A 24,753-nucleotide genomic window follows, 5' to 3' on the forward strand; every position below is an offset into this window, starting at 1 on the left:
ATCTAAGGGTACTCGCTGTTCCCGGTTTTATTTACACAGTAGGCGTGGCCTGAGAATATAAGGGGACTCGCTGTTCCCGGTCATTTTAAACGTTAGGCGTGGGCTAGGAATCTAAGGGTACTCGCTGTTCCCGGTCGTTTTAAACGTTAGGCGTGGGCTAGGAATCTAAGGGTACTCGCTGTTCCCGGTTTTTTTACACAGTAGGCGTGGCCTGAGAATCTAAGGGGACTCGCCGTTCCCGGTCGTTTTACACGGTAGGCGTGGCCTATGAATATAAGGGGACTCGCCGTTCCCGGTCGTTTTAAACGTTAGGCGTGGCCTAAGAATCTTAGGGTACTCACTGTTGCCGCTCGTTTTACACGGTAGGCCTAAATATGAAACTTTGTTACTGTACGTTCTCATCTTGTACTAAATTCAGTAAGATCTTCTCACGGACAATTAAGTACACCCCCGATGTATTAATTATATTTTTACTATTAAATTTAAATTTGAAAAAAATTTCAATAATATTGTACGTTAATTTAATAAGCATACGATAATAACCCAAGAGATATGTTATCGAAAACGAGCATTTTCTAAACCATCCTGTATATTAAAAACAATATCTCAATCACCCTGTAAAAATCTATGAGCACGCTTTATTAATCACCCTCTCCATTAATGATGAAAAATATTTCAATCACACTGTACATTAAATTAATAAGCGCACTGTAAGAACCGAAGTGTTAGTGTCACAAAAAGTCAACCACCCTGTACAATAATTCAATCACCCTGTCCTTTAACATAATAAGGGAACTAATTCTTAACAACCGAAGAGTAACTTTTCCACAAACAAATTAATTACAACGCTTTATCAATCACCCTTTTCATTTGGAACAATATTGCAATCACTATGTTAATCACCATTTAACCACCCGAAAGGAATTTTTTCCAAAAGAAGCGCTTTCTCAACAACCTAGTGTATTAACAACGATCCTAAACACCTTGCCAATTTTCCAAACACCCTGTATAAGAAAATTACCGCAATATTTTAGATAGCTAGCACCCTGTATAACAAACGCTTGTTCACTAAAAAGCATGCCGAAAGTAACCAACGCCATGTAGAATACAATGACCACAGTCCGTAAAGGTTTCCAAGGTCAAACTATACAGATGGCGATTGTATTCGGAATCTTGAATCGGTACGAAATGCAAATATGTAATAAAGCGTACGTGGGCTGTGGGCTCCCGTGAATTGGCCGAGAAATTTTAATTTTAACATTTTTAAGTGAGATTTTTAAGTTAACCATAAACATAGTTCGTAAATGGCCAGCACTAACTAAAAATATAATTTTCAACGAAATCAAACTTAATTTAAGAATGTAGGTTTTAATGCAAAAAACGGCAAAAATCACTAAAATGGGCCAATGACCAGCTTGTGGGCCACCGATCTGCAAAATTCACAACGGGCTACCGACGGCATGTTATATCCTTTCGATTGAGATATCCCTGGCCCTTCATAATTATTGGAGAGTTATGTGGAATACGGCGGCGGTGGGATCGGCTACACCGTACGTGAAGTTAATACACACCAATCCCTTAGGGATTGTGTTTAATAGGGATTTGTGGGTTTATGAATAGACGAGTAAAGAAATTGTTGCCAGTTTTTCTTTAATTTTCACGGGGAAGGTATTTTGAAACAGAGGGAAGAAAATGGGGGTTATCCAGTAATATTTGTGATGGTAGCGGCATCTTACGGCTGATTTTTACAACTATAAACCTATTTTCATTGGTCTATGAACGTCGGCTGCTTATGTTGTTATTTTTGGATTACGATATACATGAAGGATTTCTTATCGTTTTACTATTATTAAATATAATTAGTTTAAATTAGCTTTGTTAAATGAGTTTCCAGGGTGGTTCCAAGTGTTGCCTTAAAGGTTGTAAAAGCTTTCCTTTTGGTAAACTGAAATCTTCATTTAAAATCACTTTCAAAGCAAACCTACATTGAAAGATGCATTAAGCCTTGTCCGAAAAATATTTTTTAATTTAGATTTTAATATTATCATACCATGTTTTTTTTAGTTGTTAAGTTCATCTCCAGAAACTACGTTTTTCTTTTTTCGAAACCTTTTTAATCATTAACACTCAATATTTAAATAAATTAGTTTAAGATGTGGAACACTGAACCGCCACTTAGCCGGAACATTTTGTAAAAGTGTACAAGTAGTATAATTTACGTTCTGCGCAGACTCCCGTAATAGCCAATCAGGTTCTCCTTTCCTACCCACAATTCCCTCGGAAGTTCGTTAAAAATATTTCAAATGGAAAGCGGTTTTATTTACTCGTCTATTGCGTTCAACTGTCGCGACATTAAGTCTGTGAGAATTCAACTAAAGTTTTCAGTCATATCCAGAGTCTCCTTAGATACTAGGCGCATGATTGAAGGAAACTGCCAAATTTTTACGTTTGAAATTTTAATTAAATTAAAGAGCTTAAACTCTAACTACTAGACACTTTTAGCGAAACTGTTTGAAGTATTGTTTATTTAGTCGCTTAATTTGAGAATAAAACCCTCGAAACCCGGCGAGAAGTGGATGGCAACTCACCAGTCTTCTCAGAGTCCACGTCGTCAATAACAATCTTGATGGTCTCTCCCTCCGGGGCCGAAGCTCTCCTTTCGGTCAGGCCGAGGTCCTCGCGCGGGATGTCCAGCGAGTGGGTGCTCCTAGTCCTCCCCGTCAAGATTGGGAACAACGTCGACCCGCTGGAATCGGGGATCTTGGGCAAGGCCCTTCCGGTGCTGCTGCGTCTCGAAAAGTCGATGGGCGGGTAAATCAACTCGTACGATGGCTTCCGGCGCCGCTCTTCACCCACATTGTCCACCAGCACGAAAGGAATGTCCCGGCGCGGAGGGATGGGGGGCGCCACCGCCGCCTCCGCCAACTGCCGCCCGTAGCCTCCCCCGCCTCCGTCACCCTCGTCGATCGAGAAAGACTGCGACTGCTCGCTCGAGATCCGTCTGTATTTGTCCGTATCGTCCGGCGACGGACTGCTGTCCAGACCTCCTCCTGGCGGACTTAACCGTTTGTCCAACTGTTCCGACCCGTCCCTTCGTTTATGTCTGCGAGAAAAAGGGACGGAGTTACTTACGGTCGTCTGCGTTTAAAAACATTCGGTCATCATTACATCTAAATCGCGGTGATGGCGAGGGTCGACGCAAAAATAATTCCCGTTAGCCCTAAAGCTTAGTTTCCACTATCGCGCGTAGTAATATATTTTTCTTACGCGAGTCAAAACGTTCGAACGCGCCAGTGAAAACGAAGCATTATACATTTTTGGCGTTGACGTTCACCATCGTGTCGTTTTGGCGCTTGTAAAAACTATCCTTTAGGCGTAATGCAATATTTTTCGTCAACGCTCGCCATCGTTGCTTTTCTATCGCAGTGAAAACAAGCTTTTAATATTAGTTTCCACTAGCTTGTCTAACGTAGCGAATGCAACTCTTTCACGAGTGATAGTGGAAACATGCTTTAGACCTAAACCTGAGGCCTAAGCCTAATTAGTTTCCACTAGAGCACGCAACGACGCGTCACCCAACTTTTTTGGTTTTTACGCGCCTAAAGAACAAGATGGCAACTCTCTCCCACTGGATGGGCCAAAATAACACCACAAATTTGAAAAGGCGCCAATTATAAAGTTACTTTGGTTCCTATATTTTATCTTAAAACGGCACTGAATTGATATCGTTATCGAAATAAGGTACTGACATGATTAAGTAGAATAAACTATTACCGATTCTCAATTACATTTTGATCTAGTACCTTTGAAGAGAAAGTTTTGCTGGAATCTATTTGAAGTCTAATATGTCACATTTTTATTTTGGCAGAAGCAAAATCCCAGTTTTATTAATATCAGCGGTATGTTAATGGCATGGCTAGGCAGAGGGATCTAATACCGATCGAATGACACTTCAATGAAAATTTAATTGAGTGCCGTTCAAAAGAAATCGACGTTCCGCAGGGATCCATTCTGACCATAATACGTCGAATTTATTATCCGTGGGGTAACTAATACTAATCGAACGACGCATCAATTTGAATTTTTATCGTTGAAGAGAAATCGACGTTTCTAGCGCCAACAAAATAGCAGCCTCTTTCCCGTCTAGATCTAGAAGGGAGGTGGCTAGAAATAAATTATTACGCACTCTAGTGGAAACTAAGCTTTATAAATTTTTTTCATTGACGCTGGTCAACATGGCGTTAATTCCCTAATGAAAACAGCCTTTAAGGGGAGTATAAAATGTGCTGAAAATTGTGATTATAATTGGGGGGGGGGGGGGGGGGTTGTAAGTTAATACAGCGGTTCCCATGGCTCCGCGTAAGGGTCACAGGGGTTCCGAGAATTTGCAGCGTGGCCATCTTTGTTTGTGTCAAGAGTCTTTTAAGATAAGAAAAAAATATGAGTTGGGGTTGTGCCAAAATTAGGTGAATCATTTAGGGTTTCATAGCAAAAAAAATAAAGAACCGCTGACTTAATACATTCTCCTCTCAAAGCTTAGGCCGTGAGTGGCTTAATGGTATCTTCTTTTAATGAATAATATAAGGTGGTATCTAGGAGCAACAAACACAAGGAGAACGCAGCTAGCCTTTAAACACGCTAACGAAGGGTTGCGTACGAATTTCATTGGAAGATCGTCACGAGCCTTTACGATGAATGTTTTACGGGCGGGGGGAAGACAATTTCCGAATTTTCGACTTCCGACGGCAGCAGGCGCTAAAGCGTCTAGCCAATGAAAAATGTACACAAGAAAATCCACGACTTTCGACGGGTTGCGTTCTCCTTGTGTGGGGTGTTGTGTTTGTTGCTCCTAGGTGGTATAAATAGAAGCGTCTAGATACTTGTCAACATAAAGATCAATCAACAGCGATGCTAGTGGTAAAAACAAATTTAGTTGATTCACCATCCCTTTAAAGGACCTAAAGGTTTATTTTAACTTGAGGAAAAAACATTACCGTTCTAAGTATGTCATTTCAATGAGAAGTATACCTGAAGAGTTTCTTAGGTGGCACAGCCGTCCTCTCCTGGGAGCCCTGTCGGCTGACGTCGTAGCGGTCGTGGAAGCCGCTCCGTTCGCTGTGCGTCGAATAGTCGCCACTGACGTCGCTGACGTCCGAACTTTCGGAGCTTTGACGGCGCGTGTACAAGGCGGCGTCTGACGCGATGTGACGCAGGGGTTTGTCCGTGGATCCGACGGAACCGGAAACGCTGGGCGGTGGCACGTGCGACTTCCGGCGAGAGGCGAAAGTTTCCAACTCGTTATCGAAGCTTTCTAAGGCACTGCTGGACTCGATGGAAGAGTCGCGTGTCCCGCCGCTGCGTGATCTCCAGCTGTCCCGATGATGCGCGGCCCGGATGTCCTCCGTCGCCGGGTCGGAGTCCTCCGGGTCTTCGACGTAGCTCTTCTGGCGTTGGATCTTAGATCTGCGACGGAAACGGTTCTTCTTGCGCCTCTCTTGGTCCGATTCGCGCGATATCTCCTCCGGTGAGCTACCCGAAGCCGTCGACAGTTTGCCCGGCGACTGGGCCTGAGACGAAGGTGTTGGTGGCGCCGGACTGTCCGATTTGGCCTCCGTCGAACGTTGGAGTTGACCGCCGCTGCCTCCTCCTCCGTGGTAAGGGTGACGCTGATGGTGACCTCGACTAGTAGAAGTGTGATGTTTGGAAGCCCTGCTACTCAATGGTACAGTCATCCCACCCTCCGAAGATGAACGACGGTCACTAGTGGTGCCCGAAGATTGACCTGTCACCAATTCTATGGGCGATTGAGGTCTAACATGTACGTGTAAAAAAATACGCAAAAATTACTTGAAACACTTATTGTTAGCGAGAATGAATTTAGGTACCAAGGAAGGCAAGAATATGGGAAGGCAGATCCTCGTGTGCCTTTGAGAATCTGCTTTCGATTTTTCGTGGCACTCTTTCACACAGGTGATCGCCATCTATGTTTACGTTTTGTGATTCAAAAGCGGACGAACTTACTTTACGAATTATTCCATGATGGTACAAGAGGCTAATTCTACATTCCCATCTACTTAGATACCACAATACATTCTTGTTGTTAAGAATAAACGCCATGGACGGCATATAAATTATTGGCAGAAATAAAGACAGAATTACCCGTGAAATACGTTCGTATTGTATCCACACAAACTAAATATTTGATAGTTAATCGTAGTTCTCAGGGCCGGATTAAGACTGTGTGCGACCTTATAGGCCCAAGCTAGTTTTGGTGCCCCCTTTCATTGACGAGCGAGCGAGGTGCTCCTTCCACAATTTATAATTGTAAAATGGATGGAAAATACAATTTCAATGTAGACTTTGCGGATATTTTAGTGATGTTAATAAATAATTGCCTTACATGGTACCGAAAAATGTGGACGCATTTACTAAAATTCCTCCTGAAAAAATTATATTTTGAAAAGTAAATGATAAAATTTTTGTACTTTTAATTTTTTTTAAACTTCTTGGTGCCCCTTGTAGGCTTGATGCTCTATGGCCGAGGCCTAGTCAGCCTATTGGGTAATCCGGCCCTGGTAGGTCTTAAGGCAAATGGCGGCTCTAGTGTAGTACCTTGATGGCACAATAGATGTCGTTTTAGGCAGCTCTTCCAACCTAGTGAATTAGGTTCGATTGGTTGAGATTTACGAACGGGGTCATGCGGTGTCGCTAGTCTCTCGAATTTAACACGTTCACCGTCTATGACCAATTCTTAGCGATAAATTTTAATCGTGAATTATAAGAAACATCTTTTCGATTGAACAAAAATATGTTTATCAACAGAGATTGAAGTACATTAAGTATTTTTTTAAAGTTAGAAGTAATTTTCTTCGCCGGTTAAACTAAAAAATCGCCGGAGCTTCTCATAGGGTGATAAAATTAAAATATTTTGCGCTGCGCCTACAACAGGAACATCCAAGGTATTTTCTTTGGAGCCGCCACTTACTTTAAGGATATTTTAATCAAATATTAGTTCATATTTTTACTTAAAAACAAAAAAATCTCCAAAAAGAATGGGATTTTCTCGGTACGAAAGGTTTTTTGAAGTATAAAATTTTAATTATCCATTTACGTGATTTTCAAAAAAATTTAGTAAGTGAAACGAGAAAATTCCATGCTTTTTTAAATGGAGATTTTTTTTGTTTTAAGTGGTCAAAAACATTTTCGGTTGCCATTGCAAATCAAATGGGTAGCGCAACGTCTCCTTTTGGGAAATTTCATATCTCATATAGGTCTACATTAAGCCCGACTTTGAACAAAATCGGCAATAAACACCTCGGGTACTCCCCTTGTTAGTTGTAAAATCTTTTAAAACAGAGTTACCATGATGTTTTTAATGTAGAAGCTGGTTTTATTACGAATGACGGTGGTTGAGGTACTTACTTTAAATTCAATTTTGAAGTGGGAATATACAGGGTGTTTTAGAAGTCAGTGCAATAAATTTGAGGTGTTATAGGGGTTGAGTAAAGATGTTTGACTGTAGGGTAGTAGTACTACCCCTTTAAAACCGGTTTTCTATCTGGGTTCTTATTTTCGTTGAAAGCTTACATTTAGGCGTTTTGAGGCCAAACTTTAACGCTCTCTAGCGCTTTTCCTATTCGTCGCAGAGGATCGCGACAAAGACAGTCAAACATCTTTATAAACCCCTATAACACCTCAAATTTATTGCACTGACTTCTCAAACACCCTGTATATTTTTAAGAGAATACTAATTATTTTACAAGCCCTTTCAAGCTCTTACTTCGTATAAGTGTCAGTTAATTTATGTCACCTAACTCTAATCTAATAATATTTAACATAGGTCACTTTATCTAGCGGTCTATATTTCGGGCGGAGGTCGAAAAATCCCCGCCTTTGGTAGTGGTCGAAAATAACAGTGACTTCTGATATAATTAAGTATCATTTTGCATTATCCGTATTATTACCATGTTACTGATGCCTAGCCTAAGCCTAATGTTATTTGACACTGACCAAAGCTGATTAAAAACAGGTCTCTGGTTGACGGTAATCGTTGAGAACAAGTAATTGGCATCTTAATTAGGGCTAATAGTAACTGCTCCCCCCCCCCCGCAACAGGGGCAAGATGAGAAAATATTTTTTGTTCTTCTTATTATTTTTAACGTAGGATTCATCTAACGAAGAGCGACACTTTAATCTTAATTACCACGACGTATCATTATTCCAGGAAGAGTATGGTTCACGACGAGGACATTACACTGTTGTCGAGACAATTATGATAACCCGCTGTTGCTACTAAAATGAAATCAATACCTGCCAGATGGCGGGAAAGACGAAAAAAAGAAGAGTACGAGGAAACGCTAATTAAGACCCCGCGCGATATTTTGTAAATGACGCAAAAAGCCCAAGCCAGCGCCTGTCTCTACAAAGGGCTCGCCAATAAAGAAAGATTAATTTATAAAACATAGAAAACAACAACAATCACTAGAAAGACCAGTTTTACGATGGCTAATTTAAATAAAGGGCTTGTTTTAATTCCCAAAGATAAGCCTTGTCAAAAAGTTAAAAAATAAAATAAGCCTACCCACTCACGGTGACTACCGTTTTGCAGCCGCAAACGTGGCGCCATCCCTAGAGTTATCGCTGAATTACTCATTTGGAAAGCTAGTGGCAAGACCATTGAATTGGGAATAATACTGCTAGAATTACAATTACGACTTCGGTTGCCATGGTTACGCGGGACATGTTCTGAGAAGACAGTACGAAATTCATCTTTATAATTAGGCGGTAGCACCATCTATATTTTGTAAAGGTATATGGCTAAAAATAAATAATTAGTAGCTAACTCACCATAGTTTCGGTTAAAAAGGATCGTTTTGACAGAATAAAATTATTTTTAAACCACTTCAAAGGTTTGTTTGTTAGGAGAAATCATACATTTCAATTTCGCGTCAGATTCGCGCAAAAATTAACTTGCCATATAGTGGCCACCACCAGATACAGATGCCGCCACGGTAGAACGATAAAAATGATAAAGTTTCCTTATTGAAAGAGAATGGTCCCGCGCCAGCCAGATTTAGTTGTACCTCTATTTATTCCCAACTCAATGAGCAAGACGGAGCTAGAGATCCTCCTTGCAGACGACGTCTGATTATTCCATTTCTTTGTCTTGACCATATAGTGCCAAATATTTACGAACCTTGGGTCAAACAATGAAAAACCAGAGCCGCCTACCCCGTCACGCCACTAGCGGTGAAAATTTCTTCTTAGATCAATATTATAAAAACTATCATCTGCTAAATGGTGCTTCAATAATAATCATCTAGGCTAATACCCAAGGCACCACCTTAGATCCAAGTCATCGAGCAACTTTTAATCTAGCAACATATCTAGAGATGGCGGTATTGTAATTGCAATATTGCGTCTGCTCATGAATGTAATGCATTCATTTCAACCATGAATATTGAACTGCATTAGGTAGTCTAGCCTAAGTCGCCCGGATGGGAGGAGCTTAGTTATTATGACGTTGGTCACGCGCCGCCGCTTCAAAATTGTATCGAAGGGAAATGATTTAAAACTTGACTAGCTTTCAGTGCCAAGGCATAGCGGGAAATTTATTTTAAATTTTTTTAATACACATCGTTTTGATAGAACGAAAATAGATAAGAATATTAATAATAAATTCCTTTATTTATGATTATCAAGTAATTTTGTTAAAGTGCAGGTATTTTTCTAAGAATCACGAGTCATTTTCTTCGCCGGTTGAGTCGCGCAATACCGGAAACGTTTTGTGGATGGAGTCAACGACAATAAAACCTTAAACTGATTTGTACATCATCTTTGTTGATTATATGATTTGTATAATTAAGTTTTTATTGTATTTTTTGGATGTTTTACTTCTTAGTGACTGTTTTCAATATTTTTTTTATTTCCATATTTGTTAGCTAATCAAGGATAATTTAAACCAAAAATAATTATAATCATTATTTACGTAATTAATCAGCAAGGGCTTACAAATCAAAAATGACTTAGCCCTAATCCCCTATGTAAACATACCATTTGAATTTAAAATAAATTGAACTTGAATTGAACTTGATCGCCTGTCTCCTGATTGGCTCAAGTGATTACGTAAGATGCAAAAGGCACCGCCCATTTTAGCTCCAGATGGCAGAAAGGGTAATGATGTAGTTCGATATTCATGGTTGAAATGAATACATTCATGGTTTGCTATGACAGGAATTTAGGATTTTGAGCTATACCGTGGGAATTTGCGGTATTGGTAAAAATATTGCAGCATTTAAAACCCACATTTATAATATTGAGCAAAAAGTATTCACTTACACTGGGAGGAAAAGATTACAAGTTTCATTTAAACCAAGGAATACCTCTGCGTGTGGTGCCATTCCAGAGTGACTGAGAAAAATCATATCACCTCGGGCAGGAACCTTTGGGTTGCCGTGCCAACGCCACTACCATTGGACTACCGAGGCCACGAATAATCAGGCCTCGGACACCCAATTTATGACTGACTTGATCTGGTTCACAATATTGACGGGATACATTTAACCCGTTGTTGACGGTGCCGTAGCATTTTACGTCAACTAATTTTATAACGGGTCCTTGATAGCCTGTAGTCATACCAATGATAATTTATTTTTGAAATTACGCGGGAATTTATAATTACAAGTTTCATTTAAACCAAGGAAAAGATTACTTTTATCCAAACAACACTACACCTTAATCTGTTTTTAAAAGTTTTGGTGTATTTGTTGTTACACTTTTTAATGAAATCGGTGTAAATAGGAAAGATTGGCCTAAATTGTAGTCTGCTATATAAATTCGTCTGCGGTTTGATATTGGGCTGGATAATGTAACAAAATTACATCTTTAGGAATTATTCGTCCGAACAGTTAGGTTAAACTACGAGGTCATCTTGCAAAATATCATTCCTTTCTTTACTCTACACGAAACGCCCCAAGGAGTAGCGAATAATTTGACGTTTCTGAACTTGACAGGAACAGTTATTCGACAAAAAATGTCTCTATAGATTTCAGAATTGAAAATATTACCTGGAAGCATTCGGCGAAGTTCTGATAAATTCCGGGAATTTATTTTCCTTGAGGCTCGTGTCGTCGATGGTCCTGGGTTTCTCCAGGGAGCGAGACTCCTTTTTGGCGGCGAACTCCTTCTTGGAGCCCTTGTCGTCGAGTAGCGTCTCCTGGTAGGAGGCCTTCCTGGCGCCGGGGTAGATGGTGCCGGCCGAGTCTTGTCGCCGAGTGGTGCCCAGGGTGGAGGCCATGGCGGCCGAGATGAAGCCGCTGGAGCCTTTGTTCTTGATGTCGCCCAGACTTCCGGAGCTCTCGATGGGGAAAACGCTGTTGGCCCGCATCCGGAAGTTTTCGTCGGAGCCCGCGCTGATGATGCTGTGGCTTCGTCGCTCGATCGTCGTCGGAAGCGAAATTTCGCTGTCCGAAAAGTGAATGTTCTCGGCTTCCTTCAAAGTGTTGGCCAATTTCTCATTCTGTTGACAAGCCAGCCAAATGGAATCGAAATCAGACATAGTGCACAGACTACCAATCAAATTGTCACGACACGCGTGGATGCTTTTGCTTCGAGACTAGGGACGTGGCGCGAGATGGATAAAGAACCTCGCGCGTAGAAAATATAGAAGAGGACAAGCAACTACAGCTCTAACAAGGGCCTCCAAAGTGTTTGCGAAATAAATATAATCATTATTATATTTCAATGAATGAGGCGCGAGTCCTAACATTGCCATAGGTCTAAAGTACCCTGAAATGATAAATCCGCCGAGTTGCATTTCATTTCGTATTTTTCCTACTCTCAGTCCAGAGATGAAAATTTAAAATTGGGCTCCCTCACGACACTATTTAGTAAAACATTTCACAGAAATTGCTTACATTTTATTAATAATAATAAGATAGGCTAATACCCAAGGCACCACCTCCACCTTAGCCCTAAGCCATCAAGCGACTTTTGAAGGCATTAATACAGGTGGCCGGGTCAGTATTAATTTTGCTTCAATAAGCCGAGTTGCTATTCCTTTTCTTTATTTTTTAAGGCACATTTCAACACTTTCTAGTGTTACACCCATATAAGCGAGGGGTCGGACATTTGTACAAAATCCCGTACACTTCGCAAGAAATCTCCGACGAAATCGCGAAATCCCTGACGAAATCGCAAAATCTCTGACCAAATTAAAAAATCTCTGACGAAATCGCAAAATCTTATGAAATCCCGAAATCTTTGACGAAATCGCGAAATCTCTGACGAAATCGCGAAATCTTTGACGAAATCACGAAATCTCTGACGAAATCGCGAAATCTTTGACGAAATCGCGAAATCTCTGATGAAATCGCGAAATCTTTGACGAAATCGTGAAATCTCAGACGAAATCGCGAAATCTCCGACGAAATCGCGAAATCTCCGACGAAATCGCGAAATCTCTGACGAAATCGCGAAATCTTCGACGAAATCGCGAAAACTCTTTGACGAAATCGCGAAATCTTTGACGAAATCGCGAAATCTTTGACGAAATCGCGAAATCTGACGAAATCACGAAATCTTTGACGAAATCGCGAAATCACAGAGATTTCGAAATCCCGTACGCTTTTTTTGGGAATGTCCGACCCCTCGCATATAAGCCCTTTTACCGATTTTGAAACCTTTTGATATTTAATAATATTCGAGTATTTTCATAACAAACATAAAAAGAATAAGGGCACTTTTGTTTCTTACTAAGTTTCCTTTCTTCGTCAAAGAAATCAAACGGGCCTAAATATGAATAAAATTATGGGAGAGTTGTCCGTAGTAAATTGTTAATGGGAATAAGACCCATTTCCGATAGTAAATCAATGGAGCAAAAACCCTTAGCAAAAACTCACGAAAGTGGAAAAGGAGGACCGGGAGAAGGGCCAAGCCTCAAAAATAACCGACTAAGTTGAAAGAAAGGAGGCATAAATGGAGATATATAAAAGAGAAGAAGGTGGACGGGCTTCTTACCATTCGTCGAACTGAAGGAACCCGATGCATTCCCGTTCCGGGGGGAACAGCTCGATGCGATCCTGGTTCTGCCGACGACGACAAAAACTGCATTTCCAGCCCTGGACAACATAAAAAGGGGGGCGTGGGAGAAGGGATATACGTAAAAATTTGTTCCAAGACAGAAAAAAAGATATATCAAATTCGTACTACCCTGGAGAAAAAAAAAACCAAACTTGACATTTTTTCGCGGTACTGTCACGTAAACTTTTGATTTATTTTTTATCGTTTTCAATTTGGTTTAAAAATAAAAAAGATCAATTACCGATAGCAACCCAATTTAGTTTTTAAGCCTTGGCTTCAAATTCCGATAAGTATTTTTTTTTAAATAACAAACGATGGAAAAAAAAATACGGAAATATTTTGATTGCGAGACTTTTAAGTCTTTCTTTTTCGATCGTGACGCGGAAGCAGTTTCTTTTTTTATTTCTGGCGAATGTATTGTCGCTTTGAGGGTCTATATTTCAAAAAGTCGACTAAACCTCGGGCACTAAAAATGATACGAAGGAAGGAAAAGAAGATATCTTATTTTTTGTTTATTACGAGGATCAATAATGAAAGCGCCCCCTGCATTTCAAAATGGGCAAAATAAACAGGATGAAAAGGAGATACTCCGTTTCATCGCGATCTTTTCGGCGTCCCTCGACTCGAGACCGAGACCAAAAGAGAAACAGAGCAACGACCACAGGCTCATGTTTCCCAGAAAGTTTCCCAAAAACCAAAATATAGTCCGGCGCTTAAGTCGATATCTACCTTCGTGAGAAGAGCGCGATAATTTCAATATGAAATTAATGTAATACGAAAATAATTTAATATGAAATTAATGTAATATGAAAATAATTTAATATGAAATTAATGTAATATGAAAATAATTTAATATGAAATTAATGTAATATGAAAATAATTTAATATGAAATTAATGTAATATGAAAATAATTTAATATGAAATTAATGTAATATGAAAATAATTTAATATGAAATTAATGTAATATGAAAATAATTTAATATGAAAATAATTTAATATGAAATTAATGTAATATGAAATTAATGTAATATGAAATTAATGTAATATGAAAATAATTTAATATGAAATTAATGTAATATGAAAAAAATTAATATGAAATTAATTTGATATGAATTTAATTTATTTTTAATTTAATATGAAATTAATTTAATTTAAATAATTTCATATGAATTTAATTTAAATAATTCCATATGAATTTAATATAAATACTTTCATATGAATTTAATGTAAATGATTTCATATGAATTTAATTTAAATGATTTCATATGAGTTTAATGTTAAGGATTTCATATGAATTTAATGAAAAATAATTTCATATGAATTTAATGAAAAATGATTTCATATGAATTTAATGAAAAATGATTTCATATGAATATAATGAAAAATGATTTCATATGCATTTAATGAAAAATGATTTCATATGAATTTAATTTAAATAATTTCATATTAATAGTTTTAACTGTCTGTGGTATGATAATAGGGTGAGGAGCCCTTTGTCCCATTTGTCATTGGGGTCGAATATTTCTGGATACGCCACTAATTTGGTGCTCAGAAAAACACTAATTATCTTTTAATTTTTTTATTTCACATTATTAATTCAATCCATATTTTAAGTTATCATCAAATGAACCTAAATTTAAATCTAAATTTAAACCTAAATTTAAATCTAAATTTAAATCTTTTAAATCTAAATTTAAATCTAAATTTAAATCTAAATTTAAATCTAGCGAAAAGTCTTCTATATACTCTCGGATCCAGTTTGCAGATAGCCAAGGGCTGCTCTACCTTCGTGACCAGAGTATAGCTCCGGCGCCACCTATTTGGCACCGGACTAAAAAGGAAGAAAAGCAACATCTTTCTTTGACGTTCCGGGGAACCATATTTTCATTCTTTTTATTTTTTTATAAAAATGAAAGCGTGTAGTTTTTTCCAAAGAAAATTTCGTGGGCGAAAAATTAAACTTCTCCCCATTAGATAAGCCGATAAGATACTAAAAAGAGGAAAAAACCCATTTTTGGTTTTGCGACAAAATAAATCATGATCCGAGAATTCTCTAGAGGGACTAGCCCCTGAAAGGTTGTCGACGCGGTTGTTGTGGATTAACGTACGTGTACATTAGGCCGCTTTATCGGGGAGAAAGTGCGTCCCTTCGAAGTTTCGTTTAGCCACGGTCAGGACAGCTATTGAAAACGAATTCAATGCTAGTGCAAAGTAGTTCAGAAGCGAATGAAACGACAATTTGAAGTGCCAGTATGACCTGAAAGTTTTTTGCTAAAGTAGGGAAATAGTAGGCATGTGCTTGGTACTATCAACCCACGCTGGTTTGGGAACCAGATTTACAACCAGTAACTTCGCAATCCGATTCGATCCCACGATGACCGAATTAAGTCAAAAACTAGTTTTCATCAAAGATAAACTCACCATAAAAACTGGTTTCAAGCGATATGTGTGACAGTGGCTTTAGAGAGACCCACCATGAAAACTGGTTTCAAGCGATATGTGTGACCGTGGCTTTAGAGAGACCCACCATGAAAACTGGTTTCAAGCGATATGTGTGACCGTGACTTTAGAGAGACCCACCATGAAAACTGGTTTCAAGCGATATGTGTGACCGTGGCTTTAAAGAAACCACGAAAATTGGTTTCAAGTGATAACTGACCGTGACTTTAGAAAAACTCGCCATGAAAACTGGTTATTTTCTAAGTAGACAAAATAGTACTTTTAAAATGAAATAATTTTATAATAAATAATAAATAAATAAAAATATTTATGGCGTTCGTAATTTTCCTCTTATCGGGTATCGCGCGTGATTGTCAATTAGTTGTGTTTACCTGTCTGCCCTGTTCTCCGGCAGGTTTGGAATAGGAGGAACAGTCTTCGCAAACCAGTTGTCCGCACTCGACGCAAACGTAGTTGAGTTCGTCCGTGCTCAAGATCTTCCTGCAGCTCCTGCAGTAGGGCGCCGATACTCCGTCCGCGCCGCACGTCGAAGACTTGCGGGTCGTGATCACGGGAGTACTCAAGCCGCTACTACTAGGACTTCTGCAAATAGAATGACACCATTACAAAACCAACATCGTACAATACGATTTTACTCAAATTGAGTGAAATTCGACCAGTAGAAATATTTATATTACCGGAAGTTTATGCAGATATCAGTGTTCAGCTGACCCGTTTATAACGAGTTGTCATCGTTAAAAATTAAAAAAAGCAACTAAGGGGTCTGCTAATCAAAAGTGAGCTAGAATGGCGCCATGGAAATCGGGGATTTTTAATTCAATTTATAGTTAAATACTCCTACTTGATGAACTTCCAATATTACAAGAACGAAAATGAACTTGATGAACTTCCGATATTACAAGAACGAAAATGAATTTTCGTGAGGTAAGAAAAGTGTAGCGGTCACAGGTGCACGTAGCAATTATCCGTTCTTTATTTCTGACCGCCGCTGTCACCCCTCGTTGTCTCACCCCAACTACGGTTCCGGATATACCGAGAGTTTAAAAGGCGGACGTAGATATTGTCTGATTTCTTTAATTAATTCAAGAATTTGGAAAATTAAAATTAACGATAAAATATTTGATAATTTATCGACACTAGAACACTCGGAACGGTCTAGCGTAAAGTTTGGAATAGTTTACCCCGTAAACTATGACAAAATTCCGATCTAAAACGATTCTAATATACATCAGAGTGGTCCCAAAATATAGAATGGAACGGGTATAATTATTGGCTTCGGTTAAGGCAACTCTAGTCTTAAAAATATTAGTTCATATTTGGGTCCTGCTCAGCAGACGATAAAATCGAAATCAATGAAGCGGATGACAACGCAAAGCAGCCGACTCGAGAAGACGGATACCTTCTTCTAGCCGGTTAAAGATGGCTCATTTTCACTAAGAAAGAGGCTCGAATGAATAAACCGCGAAAAGTAATTTTCCGTCAGCGTTGAGAGAAAGGATGGCGATGGCGGCTGGGAAAAGACAAACGGGCGACGAGGGAAGGGATTGGCGGAGGATCAGGAAGCCAGGGATAGAGGCTGAGGGGAAAGCGGCGAGTGTGTTGGCGTCAATTACCCGAAAGACTGAGGTTGCTTTTCGAAGCGTTCTTCCTTCTCGAAAACCCTCTGGAGGATGTCCCGTTCTTCCGGCGTCAGATGAGACAGGGTGGGCTTGGATCTAGCGCCCACTAAGGCCATTTCTTGCAGACCGGACGCCACGGTCCGCTTGAGCTTGTGAATAGCCCCTTCGGCTCCCGCGTCGTCGTCCCCTCCTCCGGAGCTCTTGACGATCTAATTCGGACACGGAAAAACATTTAACGACGATGGCCGACGACCCACGCTCCCTCCTCGACAACAATCACTCTTCTACAAAATGAAAACCTAATTAGGGGACACGCGCCGCCCTTCCAAATTAACCGCCGTTCCGCCACCCTCGCGCCTGAGCCGCGAACTCCCGGCCTGCTCTATCATTACGTGTAGGATATGTCACGACGCGTCAAATGTTCGAGAAAAAGGAGTCTAGTTATTAAAGGACAAGTTTGTCGGCCGCGATTCCGTGTTTCGCATTTAATAACCTCTTAAGCGATATTCATTTAACGACCGTCAATTATGTCGTCATGGTAACAGGTTCCCCCTCCCTCCCTGCCTCTTTTCTTACGCCCCCCTTTTAGCTTCCCCCTTAGCCTTCCTCCCCCCGCCGGGTATCAGAATGGATCGCATGTGAACGCAACCCGATAAAACATTGGAGAAGGATTAACGATTTGTTTGTTGGATACGTCGCTCGTAATATGAAGAAATTGAGAACTTTGTTATCTTTAGGTCCCCCCCCCCCCCCCTTCAAACGTATCTTCAAAGATCCAATGGTAAATAAGGAAAATTTAGAAAGAGTTAGTGCGTAGCATCGTTCACATCTGTCTAGAGAGTTTAGTCTTACCAGAAGTAAATTACATCGATCTTACGAGATAAATATCTTTCTAGATCGAACGGTCCGATATTTGCAAATTTTGCGTACGGGATTTTCAGAAATAAGAAACTGATTTTGAGATTTTAAAGTGCAATTTTCGTGTTGATTTGCCCAGATTTCGGGATTTTGAAGTTGATTTCGAAATTTCTAAAATCTTTCATTTTATCTCTAGAATGTACGGGATTTGTAAGAATGACGGACCCCTTGATATAAGTGGCTTTCAATGACCGCGAATTTAAACTTAATATAGACCAATTGACAAATTACTTAGAGGGAAACAAATATTTAGGGGCCTTAAAAGTTCGATTTTAATGTTATAATTCGTACTAGGTGGCACTAATTTTTTTTTAGTAAGAACTGTAAATAGTAGCTCAACTCATTAAAAAATTGTTTCAAAAATTACACAGCGTAACGATATTTAACTTATTTTTTAAGTTATATTTTACCACGATAAAAGACGCTTCAATAAAACCGATTCAGCTATTCGCTGCGAACATAAGTAACATATTACCAGCTAAGGATTAGACGTTGAAACTAGTCGTGCGCTCTGTACAATGTATTATAATTTTTATTACCTCTCCGAGGGGACAAAGTCCCCTAGGAGGGGTTATGCAATCACCGTGTCTGTCCGTCCGTCTGTCTGTCTGTCCGTGTGTCTGTGTCTCTGTGTCTGTGTGTCTGTGTGTCTGTCCTGCGAACGCGTTCGCATTATTCGTGCAAAGGTTAATCATTGCGTACGCAATTTCTCGAAATTTCTGCGTTCGCAGTTTCTCGAAGGGTTGGCAAAACCACCGTGTGACGGTGAGCGTTAACGGATTGATTTGATGTTGGGTTTAGTTGGTTTTTTTTCGTCAACGCTCACCGTCGCGACAGTTTTAACTCAGTTTGATTGGATATTTCGTTATTGTAATGTTTATGTGTAGGTTGTGAATGTTGAGTTTGTTGTGTTTGTGTTATGATGGTTGTGGAAGTTGAGTTCGTGTTATGACGGTTGTGGGTGTTGAGTTTGTTGTGTTTGTACGGGCGTTTTCTCTCCAATGACTTCTTCTTCTTAACGACTTTGGGACGAACCGAGTGCTGAGTGTTATGGTGAGTGTTATACGTCCAATGGCAGGGTTTCCACCAGTTGTACACGGTATTCGTCTTAGTATCGAACCCGGGTCTGCCTCGTGCAAGAGATGTACTCTAACCACTCAGCCACCAACGCTTGTTAATTTACGGTGTTTTTCTAAAAAACAGCTTTGGCGAATGTCCTTTACAAAGTTATAACGTTAGGTACTATAATTTATTCTACATCATTTTAAATATTTATAAATTATTCTTTTATTTAATTGAACTCGGGTCGCATTGTAACAATGCGGATAGTTCACCGCCGAGCCATTGACTTCCTTAGGGAAAATATTAAAGTAAAGGAACAATTATGATAAGGCGGGTTTTTTTACTAAACGGATTAATACAATATCCGTATATATCCGTATATATTGTTTATTGAACTTTGTTTGTTTATTCTTTGGTACGGTTTTTTGTGTTGTTTTAAATTTTTGTTAAATTCTTAACAAAATTTCGTTAAAACACAAAAAGTAGTTAATTGTTACCTTTTAATAACGCTTAGAAAAAGTATAATTATTCAAAACTCCCGCGGAAACTATATCAAAGTAATAATATAGCGCCACCGTGTGGAGAACTATCAATCAAACCGGGTAAAAAATATAATCTCTTCAATTTTTCGAACTTTAGTCAAATCTTGACGGGTCTAAAAAACACCAAATAAAAGTATATAAAGCCGTTGCCGTCAATATAGAAGATTTAGTCTTTCTTAGTTCTTGGCTGTCAGACGAACTGCTACAGGACGGGGTCCTGGTGTCGGTCAAAAGTTACTGAGGTAACTTTGCGGTTTTAATTAGTATGTTCGGTCTTCGGACAAGAAAATAGTTAAATTGTGTTTCGCGTTTGGAACGTGATCGAATGGACTTAAGTGTATGAACAGTGCGTGTTTAAGACTGAAAGTGTTAAAGTAATTGTGAACTAACTCAAGTCAGCTGTAAGATAAAATTGATTGTTTTTATTTTTTGAATTGGAATAACCTAATTATACCCTTGAAATTATCAACTCAACCTGTGAGGCTAATTAAGTAGATTGGAAGTAATTAGTAGCGAACAGCTCTCAGCTGTTAATTAAGACAGTTTATAGTTAGGTAGTTTGAGTTTAGTTAAAATTACTCAGTATAATTTATGATATTTACTTAAGTGTAAGTGTGTTTTGGTTTATTTTTCAATCACGATGAATTAAGACAAATCTAGTCTTAGACACTTGAGTACCAGTTCTGTACAATTACGTAGAAGGGATATATATTGTTGGGTTACTGATGAAAGTTAAATCTAAAACGTTCCATAGACTGTTCTGAATAAAAATAAACATTTATCATTTTGCATAATTCTGGTTGCCATTTTATTTTCTAATCACTCGCCCACAACATTACAGTTCTGGCAATCCCGAATCAAATAAATTTTCGATATAACGGCGACGGGAAATTATTCTCGTAAATTTATCGCGCGGCCTTAGGGAATATTATTTTAACCAAATTTCGATAAGCTATCGTTTAATTAAAATCAGCCCGATTCCGTTAAAATTATAAACCAAAAAGCGAACGGTCGTTATAATACCCTCTGTAGATATTTCTTTCATTAAAATTCGGTTTGTATTATATTCAACTGACAAACTTGTACTGTAAAAAGGGTTTAATTCAATTGTGCATTGTTATAGTACGTTTAACTCACTGTTGTAACTACTTAACTAATGATATTCTGAATAAATTAAAATTGCTCGTTTCGTCTCAATTATTTTAATTATAATTAAAATTTTATACCGGGCGGGATAGAACTGGGATAACATTTTTAACAAATAACTCTAAATTGCGGAGATATATCTTTAAGGGTTATCTCGTGAAATTAATACCACTAGGGACAATTCTTCCGAGGAGAGGTATATTTATTTAATTAAAGTAGTTTGACTTCGGTTTTATTATCACATACACAGGTGCCGTTTTTAATTAAGTATTTAATTAAGTCTTATATAAAATCATATAGTACTCCAAAAAATTCCATCTGTTGCGTAACCTTAGTGTTGCCTGCATCGTCTTCCTTTAAAGGGCTACAGAACCGTTGGAAATTTGGGGGAGGGGCTGCAGAATCATGTGTTTGAATCACGTTGTGCAACTAGGAGCAACCAACACAAGGAGAACGCAGCTAGCCTTTAAACACGCTAATGCAGTGTTGTGTACAAATTTCATGGGACGAGCCTTTACGCTGAACGTTTTACAATTTCGGAATTTTCCCCTTCCGACGGCAGCAGGCGCTAAAGCGTTTAACCAATGAAAATTGTACACAAGAAAATGCACGACTTTTGACGGGTTGCGTTCTTCTTGTGTGTGGCGCTGTGTTTGTTGATCCTAGTTGTGCAAAGGGAGAAGCTACCGGAAATTCGGGTCCACGGAACAGACGACGTTATGACGTAAGGGAGTTAATCTTGACAATAAAGGGGGAGGGAATTTGCACCTACTGCCCTTTGGAATCGATCTATTACCTTAAAAACCAGAGTGGACATAATTTGGATGCTTTTTACATTTCCAACCTGACAAAAAGATTTATGGTAGAAATCAAAGAATTTTTTTTTGGCTAAAAGCCGGTAAAACTGTCAATAAATCTAAAAGAGAAAAAACCAACAAATTTTATCATCACTTCACTTCAATAAAAAACTATGGATCAAAATTTTTTGTTGAAGTGCAAAGGCACTAGAAAATCGCCAGGCCAGTAGTACGTACGCGCGCAACGACAAAATATGACATTTTCGCTTTAGTTCTCTTTCCGAAAGGAGAGTGAGCGAGTTATTTATCTTTCAAGCCGTTTCCTAAAAACTACGGACTCTCTCTCTCTCTCTCTCTCTCTTTTTGTACTTTATTATTTTTGAAAAGCGAGCATTGAGCGCGCCACCAAATCTGGTACAACAAAAGGGGAAAAACACGACGCTAGATGGCATTGTCATTGCCGTTCTCTTTCGTTCCCTACTCAAAGTACACTCGGAGATAGAGAGAGCCTTTCTACTCAAAGCGCCATCTAGCAATTGAAAGAGGCGTCGTTCCGACGTCAGATGTTTAAACACCCAACAGTTTGTTTGCTCTTACGTTTTTACAAATATCCAAAAAATGGCGGCCCTCGCCTCGGCACGCGACGGGCGCGTGCCAAAAATGGGTGGGGGGAAACAATAAATAGTACCCCCTCCCCTAACTTCCCTCGTTGAGCGGAGCGAATGGCTTTCACAAGGCGCTCCGTTGAAGTTCAAACTAGTAAAATCTCGTTTGACAGGGAAGCACCCGCCCACGAAAATATTTATCGCCAGCCTTTTGCTTTCCAGAGTGAGTGCCTGCGAGAGGGGGGGGGGGGTTAAAATAAATAAAAAATATCCACAGCCTCGGGTGAGGGAGCCGGAGCGACGAAGTGAACTTTCAAAGTTCACCGATGCGAGGCGCTACTATACGACTAATTTTTTCCTTCTTCCTAAGTTCCTTCGCTCACCTCTTCTTCCTTCGCTCACTTATTTATCGCGTCTCTGAACCCCCCCCCCCGTTTTCGTACCCCCCTTATTTTCATACCGTCCCCCTTTACTACCCCCCTCCACACTTGACAATCTACGTCGAGCGAAGGACGCGAAAAATTCGCGGAGATTATTCGAGTAGTCAGCTACAAAATTCATCGTTTATTCCTCGGAAGCAAAGACGCGGAATTTGGGTTTTACCGGCTCTACGCTTCAAAAGTTAAAGATTTAACATTAAAACCCCCCACAGCCCCACTTTGACATTCTCGACCGAGCTTGCGGATAACGATAAAGAAAAAATACGCTTATTATTAAAAACAAAAGTGAGAAACGGCCTTTTTTATAATATAACGAAATAAAACATTTTATATTTCACGTTACATAATATTTATAACTGACGCAATAACAACATTACGATTTTATTAGGTTATTAAAGGGAGTATAGCCTTGGCAGGGAAGGTCAATATTTACTCGTGACGGTACAGCCTTGAACGCGCGAACGTAGTCAAAAAATCCTAATTATCATCTTGCTGGGAGGTTTACAGAAGTATCGTTGGGAGATATACACATCTAAAATTAGTTGTACGCGAGTACTTGTTAGAAAGTCAAATGCGTAGAGTCAATATTTAAAAAGGTAATAAAATTTCCCGCTTAGTGTTTTGTTCGAGGGGCTGACCACTATCCGTAATCGTTGTACAATCCCGTAGCTTTGACTGTACTAAAGTGATTACGTAATCGATTACAGATTTAGCACTACCAAAGGCTGTAATCGGGGTACAGAATTTAAGGAAGTGGCTAGCCCCTCGGGTTTGTTGGGGTCTTGAAGGTCTTCGTGCTGGAGGTTATAATGCCTTTAAAGGCCTAGGTTTTCTTCTGCCTGTCCCCCTTTAAATTAGGCCAACATGTTCAGCAGTTGGCCTACCACCAGGGTATTTGTGCTCCACTAAGTTAATTTAAAGGCAGAAAAAAACCTAGGCCTTTAAGATATACTACAGAGTTTTTAATAGTAATTTTTGTGGCGGAGTATTTAGCAGCGAGAGGAGCCGGGTTCGATTCCAGCTTGTGGCACTTGGTGAAATCTCGGAACCACTCCTTCCGCGTTGAGTTTGCAAGTTCTCTCCCCACTGGTTAAAGGGGATTTCTCCGTGTTATTCGGTTTCCCTTTCCATAAAAGCTTAAAGAGGTTAACGGTAATAGTTAGTGTAGGTAGGTGGAATGAAGGGCTTGTCACCAACCTCCTACGCAATTTAACCCGGCACCCGAATTAAAGGCATTAGAAGTCGCTAGATGACTTGGGCCTAGGGTGTTGCCAAGGGTATTAGCCTAGCTGATTATTATTATTAAGATATTCAGTTAGTTACGGAATTCCTGTAACTTTAGAGGCAAATCTAGGTCAAGGGGTGGAAATGCGCAATTTGGTCAAAGTGGTTTAGATCCGGAAATTCTCCTTATCTACGCCACTTGTGGTCGCAATGACTGTGCCTTTTATTTTTGCAATAATCCCCCCCCCTGGAATGTTTACGAGCTATAATTTGCACCCCCTCCTGAAAAATCTTGAAATGCCGTCCCTGCATTTCGGACCTTGAAATTGAGGTTTTAAAACCCAGATTCCTCAAAGGCACAAGATACCGAACGGAAGTTGTCTCAAAGGTGGGAGTCGAGTTTAAGTAAGTATTTGAAGACTTTAAATTATCCGCATGAGTCACCTGTAGGCTGTTATGTTGTGATCATAGAAATTGAAATGAAACTAGAACCACTGCGCTATCCGGTAATCTCAAGGAAAACGGGCAAGCTAGAAGGCTGCCATGAGAGTGGAATCGCTACTAATCCACGCATGAGTGCGCCATCTATTATTATTTTTTAAATAGATGGCGTGCTCCCACAAAGAATACTGGCGATTCCACTCTCATGGCAGCCTTCTAACTCGTACATCTCACCACAATCTAGTCTTGCTACTAGTCTCATTTCTATTTCTATGGTCACGATAGCCCTTTCCAAGGTCATTTTTGGGGTCCATGACTGCTTATTTAGGGATATTTGATCTTTGTAGCGATGCCACTGGTCTAAACGAGTCGTCCCCTTTATTTTTTGCCATTCCCCGATTTCATAGTTATATATTTA

The 24,753-nt window shown here is 39.5% G+C and overlaps 1 protein-coding gene across 1 annotated transcript in view; it reads right to left on the bottom strand.

Moving 5' to 3' along the window:
- Positions 1 to 16,017, bottom strand: part of Fife (regulating synaptic membrane exocytosis protein fife) — a 42,503-nt gene extending 26,486 nt beyond the window's left edge. The window contains exons 1-5 of the mRNA XM_090173788.1: positions 15,913 to 16,017; positions 13,018 to 13,118; positions 11,067 to 11,518; positions 5,029 to 5,811; positions 2,589 to 3,103 (exon numbers count right to left, since the gene is read on the bottom strand). Of these exons, the coding sequence (XP_090029914.1) occupies positions 2,589 to 3,103; positions 5,029 to 5,811; positions 11,067 to 11,518; positions 13,018 to 13,110 (1,843 nt within the window). The 5' untranslated portion in view covers positions 13,111 to 13,118; positions 15,913 to 16,017. The remainder of the gene's footprint in view (positions 1 to 2,588; positions 3,104 to 5,028; positions 5,812 to 11,066; positions 11,519 to 13,017; positions 13,119 to 15,912) is intronic.
- Between the last annotated feature and the right edge of the window lie 8,736 nt (positions 16,018 to 24,753).

This window comes from Leiobunum rupestre, chromosome 4 (assembly GCF_980474605.1).
Source record: "Leiobunum rupestre chromosome 4, qqLeiRupe1.1.hap1, whole genome shotgun sequence".
NCBI lineage: Eukaryota > Metazoa > Arthropoda > Arachnida > Opiliones > Sclerosomatidae > Leiobunum > Leiobunum rupestre.